General features: G+C 33.3%; 1 protein-coding gene across 1 annotated transcript in view; it reads right to left on the reverse strand.

The window, feature by feature from the left end:
- Nucleotides 1-14,268, reverse strand: part of LOC115223297 (EF-hand calcium-binding domain-containing protein 6-like) — a 177,683-nt gene that overhangs the window by 89,242 nt on the left and 74,173 nt on the right. The window contains exons 3-5 of the mRNA XM_036512316.1: nucleotides 10,745-10,815; nucleotides 7,792-7,911; nucleotides 7,292-7,401 (exon numbers count right to left, since the gene is read on the reverse strand). Of these exons, the coding sequence (XP_036368209.1) occupies nucleotides 7,292-7,401; nucleotides 7,792-7,911; nucleotides 10,745-10,815 (301 nt within the window). The remainder of the gene's footprint in view (nucleotides 1-7,291; nucleotides 7,402-7,791; nucleotides 7,912-10,744; nucleotides 10,816-14,268) is intronic.

Genomic DNA, 14,268 nt, shown 5'->3' on the forward strand with positions numbered 1-14,268 from the left:
ATGGTGATGATGATGATGACAATGATTATGAAGATATTGATATGTATGATAATGATAAGGACAACGATGATGAAGACAATACTGATATCAATAACAAGGATGATGACGACGACGATGATGATGATGATGATGACGATGACGACAGTGGTGATGGTTATGTTCTAAAGAGCACTAACAGTACCAACTGGTGTTTTGTTGTTCAAGTACTTACATAATAATAGCCTAACTCCAATAGAATGTAGAATTCTGAGTCATATTAGCATTGAACAAATGATATTTAGTGACAAAAGAGGTGTGAACACTGAAGTCTCAGAGGATGATGATTTCAGAGGAATGTGAAGTGAGAGATATATGTCCTGAATTTAAAGACTAATAGAGAATGCGGATGTATTTAGAAGATTAAGGGAGGTGGGATTAACCATATAATGTCTTTGCTGCTGTTATCTGAGTAAGACTAATAAGTCACACTTAGAGCAAATATCTCTCTTCACAGAGAAGTTTTAGGGTAGTGTGCAGCCTGGAGAACAGATTTGGACTTTAGATAAAGGGTAAGTGATTATACCTGGTTAGCAGAGATTTAAGATAAGGATTAAGAGATTATGCCTGGGCAGCAGAGATGGGCTTTAGATAAAGGGAAAGAGATTTGTGTCTCAGAGAAGAATAGTATGTATGGTTTGTGTGTGAGTAGTAAGTGATATGTAAGGTCTGAGTTTGATAATGTCCAAGGATATTAAGGCAAAATAGTAACTTCTGTCATTTATGTAACTGATCTTTTTTTTTTCTTTTTTGGCAGTTTATATTTTATCATTTCATTCTGTGCCACACACTAAGCTGCTTTAAACAGTTTCAGAGTATCCTAATTTTTTCTTGCAAAGGGATTACTAGCCCCTTAACTTTTTTCAATATCTGGACAAAGAGACACTATGAGTAGAGTGAAAGGCAGCTAATTCCAAGAAGAGAAAAATTTACCCCAGTATTAGACTGATACTTTATTACTTCACCCTTGAAGGATAAAAGGTAAACGTGACCCCAGCAGAATTTGAACACAAAGGCTAGAGATGGAACAAATACCACAATGCTCTACTTACTTAAATCTGCTACCATAAATCACTCATTTATTCATTCTTTACTCATATTCTTTTTATGACAAATCTATAGGTGAATGAACTACTGGTTTCAAATTTTGATACAGGGCCAGTAATTTCGGGGGAGGGGTACGTCAATTACATCAACTCCCGTACTCAATTGGTATGTATTTTATCTACCCCAAAAAGGATGAAAGGCAAAGTTGACTTTGGCAGAATTTAAACTCAGAAAGGATGGACAAAATGCCACTAAGCATTTTGGCCAGTACATAAATACATATATAAAGAAAAATTATTCTTTTACATCATACCAAAATAACCAAAACTGTGCATGCGTATACATACAGAATGCTATGAACTCTGGACTTAGTATATGTACACTTTCATGTGGATATGTGTATGTATATTCTAGTATATTGATTTGACTAACTGTAACCGTATGTGTATGTATATTATTATGTATATACTTATATATATGTATATGCAGGTGTATATACACTTATATATATGTATACGTACTTATTCTTGTATATGTGTACCTTCTCTAATATTCATATTTGTACCTTATATCTTCATTTTATACCTCTGTAATTGTACTTTATAATCTCTGACGAGGCCTTGGGATATATATATAAGCAGCTCATTTATAACGGCATATTACCTTTATACACCTGACTAATATGAGCATAATGAGTTACTCTTATCTACATGGCTGAAACAGCTGTAAGATCCATTTTATATCTATATTTATTATTATGTATTGTTATGGTATTATCTTACTCATTGATGTGTACTGTTTTATTCTGTATTATTCTGTTTGATCTGGATGTTCCTAAATAATTAGTTAATAAATTATATGAATTGGTATTATTTAGTAGTTGATGATTGATTAAAATCTATTCCTCCATTTTCTTATTTTGTATTATGAATTTGAGGTAAAACATTTTACCTTCGCCCATATAATACAATAAATGAATTAATTGCATTGCAATTCTTAGCATTTATGTATTAGCATTTCTGGGTACTTTACTGGCAGCATATTGGATAAATGTTATCCCATAGTAGGTTACACTCACAACCCCTATCTCACTTTGTAATTATATATATATATATATATATATATATATATATATATATATATATATATTATATATATATATACACATATAATAATAATATTAGGGAGTAAATCCAAACTTACAGGGAAAAATTAGATTTAGGATTAAATCTAATTTTATAGTATAAATATATATATATTTTTTATATTAAATTGGAGATAAAAGCACTATTAGGCAAATCAAACAGTGAAAATCATAAACCAATACATAGAAATAAAATTAATTAATAAAAAATATATAAAATATAAAATTCAAAATTTAAATTATTTAAATTAAAAGTTAAAATTTAAAAAAATATTCAAATTAATAATTCATACTTATAAATTTAAATATATATATATATATATATATATATATATATATATATATACATATATATATATATATATATATTATTGTTATTATTATTATTATTATTATTTTTTAAATATATATAACTATCAAAAAGTATTAAAAGTTTAATATAAGATAAAGAGTAAAACCACTACGATCGTTTCATGCCCATAAACCAATTCGAATAACAATAATTTAAATTCAATTAATAATTCAAATAATGGTTATAATCAATCTTCAGGTTAATTATATTATTTAAATAAATAATCAGAAATATTTAAACAATATTTTTTTAAGAAATAAATAAAATAATAATTTTTCTTATAAAAAAACTCTATTATCAAACTAGAAACTTAACAATTATGATTATGTGATACAATCGATTATAATGTTAAATATTAATTTTTAAGGTAAAAAACCCACAAATAATCTAATATCAGTTATAGTCAATATCTAATTACATACATATTTTACAAAATATTCATATTATTAAATATAATTTCAAGTCAATTAATTATATAATATTTGAATAATAAATAAATTATCAATGAAAATATATAAATGTATATAAATATTAGAATTAAGATCTAAAATTATCTCTATCAATAAATATATATGCATGTATAATAAAGACCTAATAAATTAATTATTCATTATTACTTATAAAAATATTAAAAGATTAAAAGATTAAAGATGAAATAGCTAATTGTAAAAAAACAAACAATCTTAAACGAACGCTATAACAAATTAACGTACTATATATCTCTTTGGCTAACTAATAATATAGAGTTTGGTAAGTTTTAATTTTCAAAGTATAGAAAATTCTTTTATATTGATAACTTATTCTATTATAGAACAACGTATTTGATCTATCGATATATTAATTTACCTATTTAATTAGATTAATTTATTATTGATTAGTATCTATTTTGAGTATTAATAATATGATATATAATATATATATATATATATATATATTTATCTGATAATAGAGTTAAGTTTATATTTTGTTATATTTCTGTTATAAATTTGTTAAATTAATCTATATGTATGTAATCTCTTTATATTTGAAATAGATTTATTTAGATGTTTATTTAATCAATGTTTATTTAATATAGAAGTATAGATTAGTAAGATAGAATAAATGAATAAAACTAAATGTTTACCTGTATGCTTGTATGGAAGTATGAATATAGGCATTTATATACGTATTTATTCATATGATATATGTGTATGTGTGTGTATGTGTGTGTATGTATGTATATGTACGTGTATATATATGTATATGTATATATATTTATATATGTTTGTGTGTGTGTGTGTGTGTGTATATGTGTATTTGTGTATTTGTAGGTATTGTGTATTGTGCGATATATATATATATATAATATAATATATATATATATAATATATATATATATATGTATACGCATGCACAGTTATACCTCACATTATGAGAAGTGTTTTACGAGACAATGGTTTTGATCACGAGTTTTAGCTTATAAATAAAAGAGTAATTTGGGAAAGAATTTAATAGTATGTCGAGGGGTTACTATAATTTTTTTATATATTTATTAATCATATAAGATTTTTAGAGTATACATAATAATTAGTAGTTTTTAATTATTTAATTTATTTAGTATTAAGTATTATTTATCATAGTTATTTTAATAATAAATCTTATAGTATAGAGTGATTCTATTCTTTATTTGTGACTTCATTCTATTTACATTTATTGATAAACCATAACTGTTTCCATTCACAATTTTCATTGATAAAGCGTATTTGTAGTTCCTCACGTTTAAAGAATTCTTCAACAATTTATTCTTTTTTTACTAATAACGTAATTCCACGAGTATTCTTATTAACGCTGTAAAGACGTTTTCCGATTTAAAATTTTAGTTCATCACAAAACCTCACAAAGCTAAATATATATTGATATTTAAGATTTTTAAATTTTAAAATTTAAATATTTTAATAAGTCTTATGGTATGATATTGTTTTATAAATATTGATGGTTATGTAATGATCTAATTATCGTAATTTTTTCTATATAATTATTAGATATTAACTTTACGTTTATTTGTAAGACTTTACTTAGCCAAAGAGATATATAGATCTTTAACACTTATACGAGTTTTTTAAAATTAGGTTTCATGTATATACATGTATTGATAGCATAAATTTTAGTCATAAATAACTATATTTGTTGATAGTTATTTTAAATTTCTTATAATTGTTATTATAACTTGTATATTGTTTTTTTAAATCGATAATTGGTAGTAATATTCTTTACATTGATAAATATATTTGTAGTATTTATTTGATACTATATAACTACGGATTGATTATTTCATTAAGTATTTTATTATTCTATTTTAACTATACGATTTTTGAAAGTTATTAGTTTGCCAAAGAGATATATAGTACGTTAATTTGTTATAGCGTTCGTTTAAGATTGTTTGTTTGTTTTTTTACAATTAGCTATTTCATCTTTAATCTTTTAATATTCTTATAAGTAATAATGAATAATTAATTTATTAGGTCTTTATTATACGTGCATATATATTTATTGATAGAGATAATTTTAGATCTTAATTCTAATATTTATATACATTTATATATTTTCATTGATAATTTATTTATTATTCAAATATTATATAATTATTTGACTTGAAATTATATTTAATAATATGAATAGTCATTTAAAAAAGTTTTTTTTTGTAAAATATGTATGTAATTAGATATTGACTATAACTGATATTAGATTATTTGTGGGTTTTTTACCTTAAAAATTAATATTTAATGTTATAATTGATTGCATGACATAATCATAATTGTTAAGTTTCTAGTTTGATATTAGAGTTTTTTTATAAGAAAAATTATTATTTTATTTATTTCTTAAAAAATATTGTTTAAATATTTCTGATTATTTATTTAAATATTAACCTGAAGATTGACTATAACCATTATTTGAATTATTAATTGAATTTAAATTATTGTTATTCGAATTGGTTTATGGGCATGAAACGATCGTAGTGGTTTTACTCTTTATCTTATATTAAACTTTTAATACTTTTTGATAGTTATATATATTTTTTTTTAAATAATAATAATAATAATAACAATAATATATATATATAAATTTATAAGTATAAATTATTAATTTAAATAATTTTTTTAAATTTTAACTTTTAATTTAAATAATTTAAATTTTGAATTTTATATATTTTTTATTAATTAATTTTATTTCTATGTATTGGTTTATGATTTTCACTGTTTGATTTGCCTAATAGTGGTTTTATCTCTAATTTAATATATAATATATATACATATATATATATATATATAATATATATATATATATATATATATATGACTACGTCCCAGGTAGGGGCCATGGGTTATGGCCTGACTAGTCCCGGCAAGACTAGTCAGGCCATAACCCATGGCCCCTACCTGGGACGTAGTCAGTCCACCTGTGCATACCTTCCTTCTTGTGACACTTGTGAAGACCTGTTGAGGCAAGTGAAAATCAAATCAAATCAAAACAAATCAAAATAGATGAACATCAATGGAATTTGTATCTTTGTGGTACCAGTGCCGGTGGCACGTGGCACATAAGAAAACCATCCGAACGTGGCCGTAGCCAGTACCGCATCGACTGGCCTCCGTGCTGTGGGCACGTAACAAGCACCATCTGATCGTGGCCGTTTGCCAGCCTCATCTGGCACCTGTGTCGGTGGCACATAAAAACACCATCCGAGCGTGGCCGTCTGCCAGCCTCGTCTGGCACCTGTGTCGGTGGCACATAAAAACACCATCCGAGCGTGGCCGTCTGCCAGCCTCGTCTGGCACCTGTGTCGGTGGCACATAAAAACACCATCCGAGCGTGGCCGTCTGCCAGCCTCGTCTGGCACCTGTGTCGGTGGCACATAAAAAACACCATCCGAGCGTGGCCGTTTGTCAGCCTCGTCTGGCACCTGTGTCGGTGGCACATAAAATCACCCACTACACTCTCGGAGTGGTTGGCGTTAGGAAGGGCATCCAGCTGTAGAAACACTGCCAGATCTGACTGGACTGGTGCAGCTTTCGGGCTCCCCAGACCCCAGTTGAACCGTCCAACCCATGCTAGCATGGAAAGCGGACGTTAAATGATGATGATGATGATGATGATGATATATATATATAAGCGCAGAAGTGGCTCTGTGGTAAGTAGCTTGCTAACCAACCACATGGTTCCGGGTTCAGTCCCACTGCGTGGCAACTTGGGCAAGTGTCTTCTGCTATAGCCCCGGGCCGACCAATGCCTTGTGAGTGGATTTGGTAGACGGAAACTGAAAGAAGCCTGTCGTATATATGTGTGTGTATATGTTTGTGTGTCTGTGTTTGTCCCCCTAGCATTGCTTGACAACCGATGTTGGTGTGCTTACGTCCCCGTCACATAGCGGTTCGGCAAAAGAGACCGATAGAATAAGTACTGGCCTTATAAAGAATAAGTCCTGGGGTCGATTTGCTCGACTACAGGCGGTGCTCCAGCATGGCCGCAGTCAAATGACTGAAACAAGTAAAAGAGTAAAAGAGTAAAGAGTAAGAGTATATATATATATATATATATATGACGGGTTTCTTTCAGTTTCCTTCTACCAAATCCACTCACAAGGCTTTGCTCGGCCCAAGGCTATAGTAGCAGCAAATGGGGATGAAAGAAGAGGAGACAGGTCCAAATGAATATGAAATATTCAGAGTACAAACTTTTGTCTTCTGGAAATATTGGTCAGTCTGTTGTTATTTAAGTTGCTTTTGTGGCTAAATTTGTCTAAGAAGTTCGAATAATTAATGGTTCCATCTGGATTTTTGTAGACCTGCAGTAAAAGAAACAAAATAGATAATGAGCCTCATAATCATCATTATCAACATCACTACCACCATCACCAACAACAATAACAACATCGTCTTTACCACCATCACCAACAACAATAACAACATCGTCTTTACCACCATCACCAACAACAATAACAACATCGTCTTTACCACCATCACCAACAACAATAACAACATCGTCTTTACCACCATCACCAACAATAATAACAACATCGTCTTTACCACCATCACCAACAACAATAACAACATCGTCTTTACCACCATCACCATCATTCTCCTCGCCAACCCCGACACCATCATTTACATAGTTTATATAATTGCAAAAAACGTTGCTTGACCCTTATTATTGAGAAAAGTAACATAAAACTGACCTTACTAATAATGTTTTCAAACACAGTGTCGGAAATATGTCCAAAGAACATCTCGATAACCTTTCGGAAATCTTTTACTTTGACTGAACAGTTCTTCTTTGTGTCAAAATATTTAAAACTCTTGCAAAAAAAAAAAAAATATTGGATTTAATAACATTGATAACACACACACACATGTATGCATACATTTACATACATACATACACACATAGATACATACATAATACATACATACATGTGTATGCGCACGCACGCACACACTGGCCCACACTCATGGGCACAAACAAACAAAAGAATACAGCTTGGATAACAGAGTCTCAATGAGTACTGAAAAGGTTGCAAGACACAACGAAAATTTTAGGAAAAATAAATAAATGAGTGGAAACTTTACCAGTGAGTGTGTTAAATAATAAGGCACTAAAAGAGAATGACTCTCCCCAGACACAACTCTCTCTCAATATATATATATATGATGATGATGATGATGATGATGATGATATATATTAATATTTAGCAGAAGTAACAGAGTGATTCAAAGTCTGAGAGTTTTATACTGGGACCTTGAGTCTCTCAGTTACTTCTGCTAAATATTAATAAAAACATACATATACTCATATTCTGAGTTTGATTTTTCCTGTCTGCATCAACATACCTATATATATATAGATATAATTCTTTTTTTTATTTACCCAGGCCTATGCCCCATTTTTTAGGAAGGGGTAGCCACAACAAGACACACACCAGGCATTCCATTCATTTCCCAGCTCAAAGAAACAAGCCCCATTCTATGCTTGGGTCAAGGCATAAAACACAACTCCCAATATCAGCAGCAGGGCCAGACAGCATATGCTGGTTTACCCCTGCCATATCATGCTGGTTCCGTACCTCTTTGAGCAACATCAAATTCACTCATCCATCCACAAACATTCTCCAAACATTCCTATCATTTACAAACTCTCTTGCCTCTCTCACTCCAGCACCTCTGACCACCAAAGCTTTCCTCACTCCATCCATACACACAAACCAAGGTCTGCCTATGGTTCTGCTGCCTACCACTTCTGCCTTCATCAGCCTCCTTACCATCTGCTCCTCATTCATCCTCTCCATGTGCCCAAACACCTCAACAATCATCTATCCATTTTGGTTGTTAGTTTTTCTCCCATTCCTGCTTGCCTTTGCACCTCTTCATTCCTCATCCTGTCCATCCATGTCCCACCATCCATAGCCCTCAAACATCTCATCTCAAACACATCCAGTTGCCTCCTTTCCACCTCTCTCAGCCCCCATGTCTCTGCACCATATCACATTGTCGGCACAATCATGCCCTCATACACACTTCTTTTCACTTTCATACTCAGTCTTTTATCTCTCAGCTTACCTTTCACAACTCCAAGTATCATACTCACCTACCTCCCTCGATATCCCACTTCCTCAGCTAACCCCACCATCCCAGATACTTAAAAACACTCACCTCCTCTAGCATCTCACCATTTATACTCCCATCCATCCTACCAGCCATTCCATCTCTCCAACATCTCATCCCCTTACTCTTAGCTACATTCAGTTCCAGTTCCCTCCTCTCACACACTTTTCCAGACTCTACCACCAGTCTCCTCAGTTGCTCTTCTGAATCCCCCACCAGTACTGTATCATCAGCAAACAACAACTGACTCAGCTGCCATTTCCCTCCATTTTCTCCCACCATTTGGACTCCCCTACCAAGGGTTCTAGCATTTACTTCTCTCCCCACACCAACCATTTAATATAGCTGCGGAGACATCACACAGTTCTGTCTTAATCCCACCTTCACATCAAACCACTCACTTACTTCACCACAAACCCTAATGCACACCCTACTTTCTCTATAATATATATATATATATCATCATCATCATCATCGTTTAGCGTCCGTTTTCCATGCTAGCATGGGTTGGACGGTTCTACTGGGGTCTGTGAAGCCAGAAGGCTTCATCAGGCCCAGTCAAATCTGGCAGTGTTTCTACGGCTGGATGCCCTTCCTAACGCCAACCACTCCGTGAGTGTAGTGGGTGCTTTTTACGTGCCACCCGCACAGGTGCCAGACAGAGCTGGCAAACGGCCACGAACGGATGGTGCTTTTTATGTGCCACCGGCACGAGGACCAGGCGAGGCTGGCAACGGACACGAAACGGGGCGGTGCTGGCAACGGTCGCGAAACGGAAGGTTCTCTTACATGCCACCGGCACTGGTAACACATCTGCAATTTCCATTGATCGATTTCCATTGATCGATTTCGATTCTGATCCTCACTTGCCTCAACGGGTCTTCACAAGTAGAGTTTCGACATGCCACCGGCACTGGTAACACATCTGCAATTTCCAAGGGTAAAGACCCCTTTTGGTCATGAAAGTTCCCCTCCAAGGCCACAAGTCCAATCCATGCATATCAGCCTCCCCTTTCCATGCCACTGATGTTATCCAAGGGAAAGGCAAAGGCCAATACAGCTTGGCAACAGTGAAATCACGATTCAATTCTACAGCTGAGTGAACTGTAGGAACACGAAATAAAGTGTCTTGCTCAAGAACACAACACACTAGCCCAGTCCAAGAATCAAAGTCACTACCTCACAATTGTAAGCTCAATGCTCTAACCACTGAACCATGCGCCTTCACACACACAGAAACACACACATACACACACATATGTACATGTGAGTGTCTGTGTATGCATATACATAGACATGCACACACACACATACAATAGCTCCTTTAGTTTATATAGTTTCCATCAACCACATCAACTAACAAGGATTTGGTCAGTCTGGGGCTATATAGTAGGAGACAAATACTCAATGTGCCATGCAGTAGGACGTGAACCGGAAACCATATGGCCAGTAAGTGAACTTTTTACCCACATAGCTATGCCTGCACCTAATTATGACATAAACTGTAAGATGATCATTTAAATTATATACCTTAAGAAAGTCTTCAAACTTTTCTCCAACAAAAGCTCGCAAAGAATTATCCACAGCTAAAAGCTCAGTTCCTGTAAATAGAAATTTATTCGGAATAACTTTCAGAGAAATATATTTTTATTTATACAAGATTGTTTCAATGTTAACAATGTTAACCTTTTTGTTACTATAATTCTTTTGAAATACACTGCCTTTGTTTCAGTCAATTTTGAAAGTAATGAAAGAATTTAATAAAATGATGTCATTATTAGGCAGGTGTTTGAAACATTAACATGAAATTTGAGAGAAAATTTGAATTTCAATAACATTAGAACAAGAAATTCATATCATAAAACCAATGGCAATCTTAGGCAGTGGAGTATGAAAATGGTTAAAGCTATTTAAAAGCAACATCTGAATATATAGGGTATCCCTAAAGTCTGGACACACAGGAAATCTTATTAACTATATTTTTTACTCAATGAAAAACAGACACAACACACTTGATGGAATGCATAAAGAGTAAATATGCTCAAATTGATGGCAGTGTAGAGTTATTACATCGGGTTCACATGAATCTTGCAAAGTGCTTCAACCTTTGCATCACAAATGGTGGAAATAATATTGAAGATGTTATTCGTTAATATTCCAAATGAATAAAATGGCATTGAAAATTTTATGTGTATTTCTTGAAAATGTAGCATTTGCCTGTGTCCAGACTTTAGGGACACATTGTGCAAACAAAAATAGAAAGCTTCAGTTCTGAGCCCATCGGCTGAGATTGAAACCTGGAAAAGAGCCAAACCAAGGTAAAAAAGAAAATTTATTTTTAAGTAAAAATATTTAATTTTAGGTGCAAAGTCTCAGTGGCTTCCTTATATAATTTCCCTGGACAACATTAATTACATAGTCATGAGATAGATATTATGAAATCATCATCATCATCATCATTTAACATCCATTTTCCATGCTCGTATGGGTTGGACCAGTCTGACAGTTGGCAAGGCCAGGAGCCACACAATTGTCTGTTTTGTCATGATTCCTACAGCTCGGTGCCCTTCCTAATGCTAACCACTTTACAGTTTGTGCTGGGAACATTTTATTTGGCAGCAACACCAGTGCTTTTAGACTGATACCAGCACCGAGAGAGTCACCAAGTACCTTGCAAGACTAAAGCCCCTCAACTGGAAGGTAGGGGTAGCATTGAAGAGGTGTTGCTTTGTGCCAGTTGAGAGATAAAAGGTATAGAGGAGAGAGATAGGTGTCTTGCTATTGAGTAGATACGTGGATACCCCAGCTGGAAAGCAAAGGAGAGTGAGTTAGGGAGTATGATCAAGAGAGCAATGGGGAGAGAGATGATGGTGAAGATGTTTCAGGACATGCCCTCAAAGGATACTGGGGTGGTAAGAATAGGCGAGGTGATATATGAAGGCACATGGCTCAGTGGTTAGAGCATTGAACTCACAATCATGTTGTAGTGATTTTCATTCCCAGACCAGGCTGTGTGTTGTGTTCTTGAGCAAGACACTTTATTTCATCTTCCTCCAGTTCTATCAGCTGTAGAAATGAGTTGCAACGTCACTGGTGCCAAGCTGTCTCAGCCTTTATCTTTCCCTTGGATAACATCAGTGGCATAGAAAAGGGAGGCTGGTATGCATGGGTGACTGCTGGTCTTCTATTAACAATGTTGCTGGACTTGTGCTTTGGAGGGTAACTTTCTAGGTGGAATCCCATGGTTATTCATTGTCGAAGGGAGTTTTACTCTTATAGAGGTTTGAGATGGTTGAATGGGCACGACGAGGTGACTGTAACAAATGATGGAGTGGTTGGCTTTAGGAAGGGCATCCAGCTGTAGAAACTCTGCCAGATCACATTGGAGCCTGGTGTAGCCATCTGGCTCAACAGTCCTCAGTCAAACCGTCCAACCCATGCCAGTGCCAGCATGGAAAGCGGACGTGAAACGATGATGATGATGATAATGATATATATATATATATATATATATATATATATATATAATTATGATGAGCTTCTTTCACTTTCTGTCTACCAAATTCAAGCGACTATAGTTGACCTGGATCTACAATAGACAATTACCCAGAGTGCCACACAATGGAGCTGAACCCAAGACCATGTGGTTAGGAAGTGAACTTCTTAACCATGTAGCCATGCCTTCACCTATACCAATGCCTGTACCTATAGCCAGGCCTATAGAAAATAAGGTATCGTATATGTATTACAGAGATTCAGAAAATTTTAATTAACTGATTACCTTTAAAATTAGTAAACAAAATCTCCCTTTAACAGTGCTAAAGGAAGTTTAAAATGTAAGAAGAACAACCAATGAGGTTAACTCACTAGCAACTAAATGAAATTTTTGGAAAAGAAGAGAGGAGTGATTCTGATCTTTACATTTAAAGAAGAAACAAGTATGTTTCAGACTTATTGGGCCTTTTCAACAAAACATTTTTCTCAATTGGCAAGGCTTAAAAGTGATCAGTATATATAGAAATAGAGGGAACACAGTAACACTGATTATTAACATCAGCAATATGCTGAAGGAATTACCCCAAGGGAATGATCTGCATACAATAAAGCCTTACATATGCAAAATAGTAAGTTAAAGATTTCAATTAATTGAAATTATACAAGCAATTAAGACAAAATCTACCTCAAAAGAGGTTAAAAAACTAAAAATAGCAATCATGGGAGATAACTCCAGTAAAATCAGCTAATTTAAATTTTTGGAAACTAAATATGAAACAAATAGAAGTCAAGCTCATGTATAAAAACCTGCTTCGATTTACCAATTATTTGTCAAGGTGCTTTAGAATATTTTTGTTTATCTATTGTTACATTGATACTCTTCTTCAATCATTTGGACAACAAAAATGTGAAACTCAAAGTTATCATCCAGTCTCAGAGTAAGCTTCAGTGTCTAAAACAATACAAACACTCCATTTTGTGTATTGAGTACTTTTTCTCTGTTTGTTAATACAAATGTTTGCTAGTCCATATGGAATGAAGCCGTTCCCCCTTTTATTATTTAAGCTTATTCATAAACATACATACACATACATTTATATAATATAAAAATGTGTATACATAGATAAATGAATACACACACACATAAACACAGACACACACACACACAGTACATACTCAGATACTTGTGTATGTGAATGCACATATGGACAGACATTGACAAGCACTTACTCATATATACACATAGAAATACAAACGCACACACACAAAGACTTTCACACAGACTTGCACACTAGTGCATGTGCACACACACACACAGATGCACATACTATTCCATTAAACATATCCTGTTGCTGTCAGTTATGTTTCTCTCTCTCCCTCTCAGCTCTCCCCCTCTCTCTCTCTGTTTCACTCTCTTTTTTTCTCCTTCATGCTCATCATTGCTACTTATCTTTCTCCCTTTTCTTTTCTCATTATTTTTCCTCTCCCTGCTTCCAATGACTGAGTCTTGACCAATGTTAAAATAGATGCTTAACATTCCTTTGAATGTGACTGACGAA

Source organism: Octopus sinensis, linkage group LG22 (assembly GCF_006345805.1).
Source record: "Octopus sinensis linkage group LG22, ASM634580v1, whole genome shotgun sequence".
NCBI lineage: Eukaryota > Metazoa > Mollusca > Cephalopoda > Octopoda > Octopodidae > Octopus > Octopus sinensis.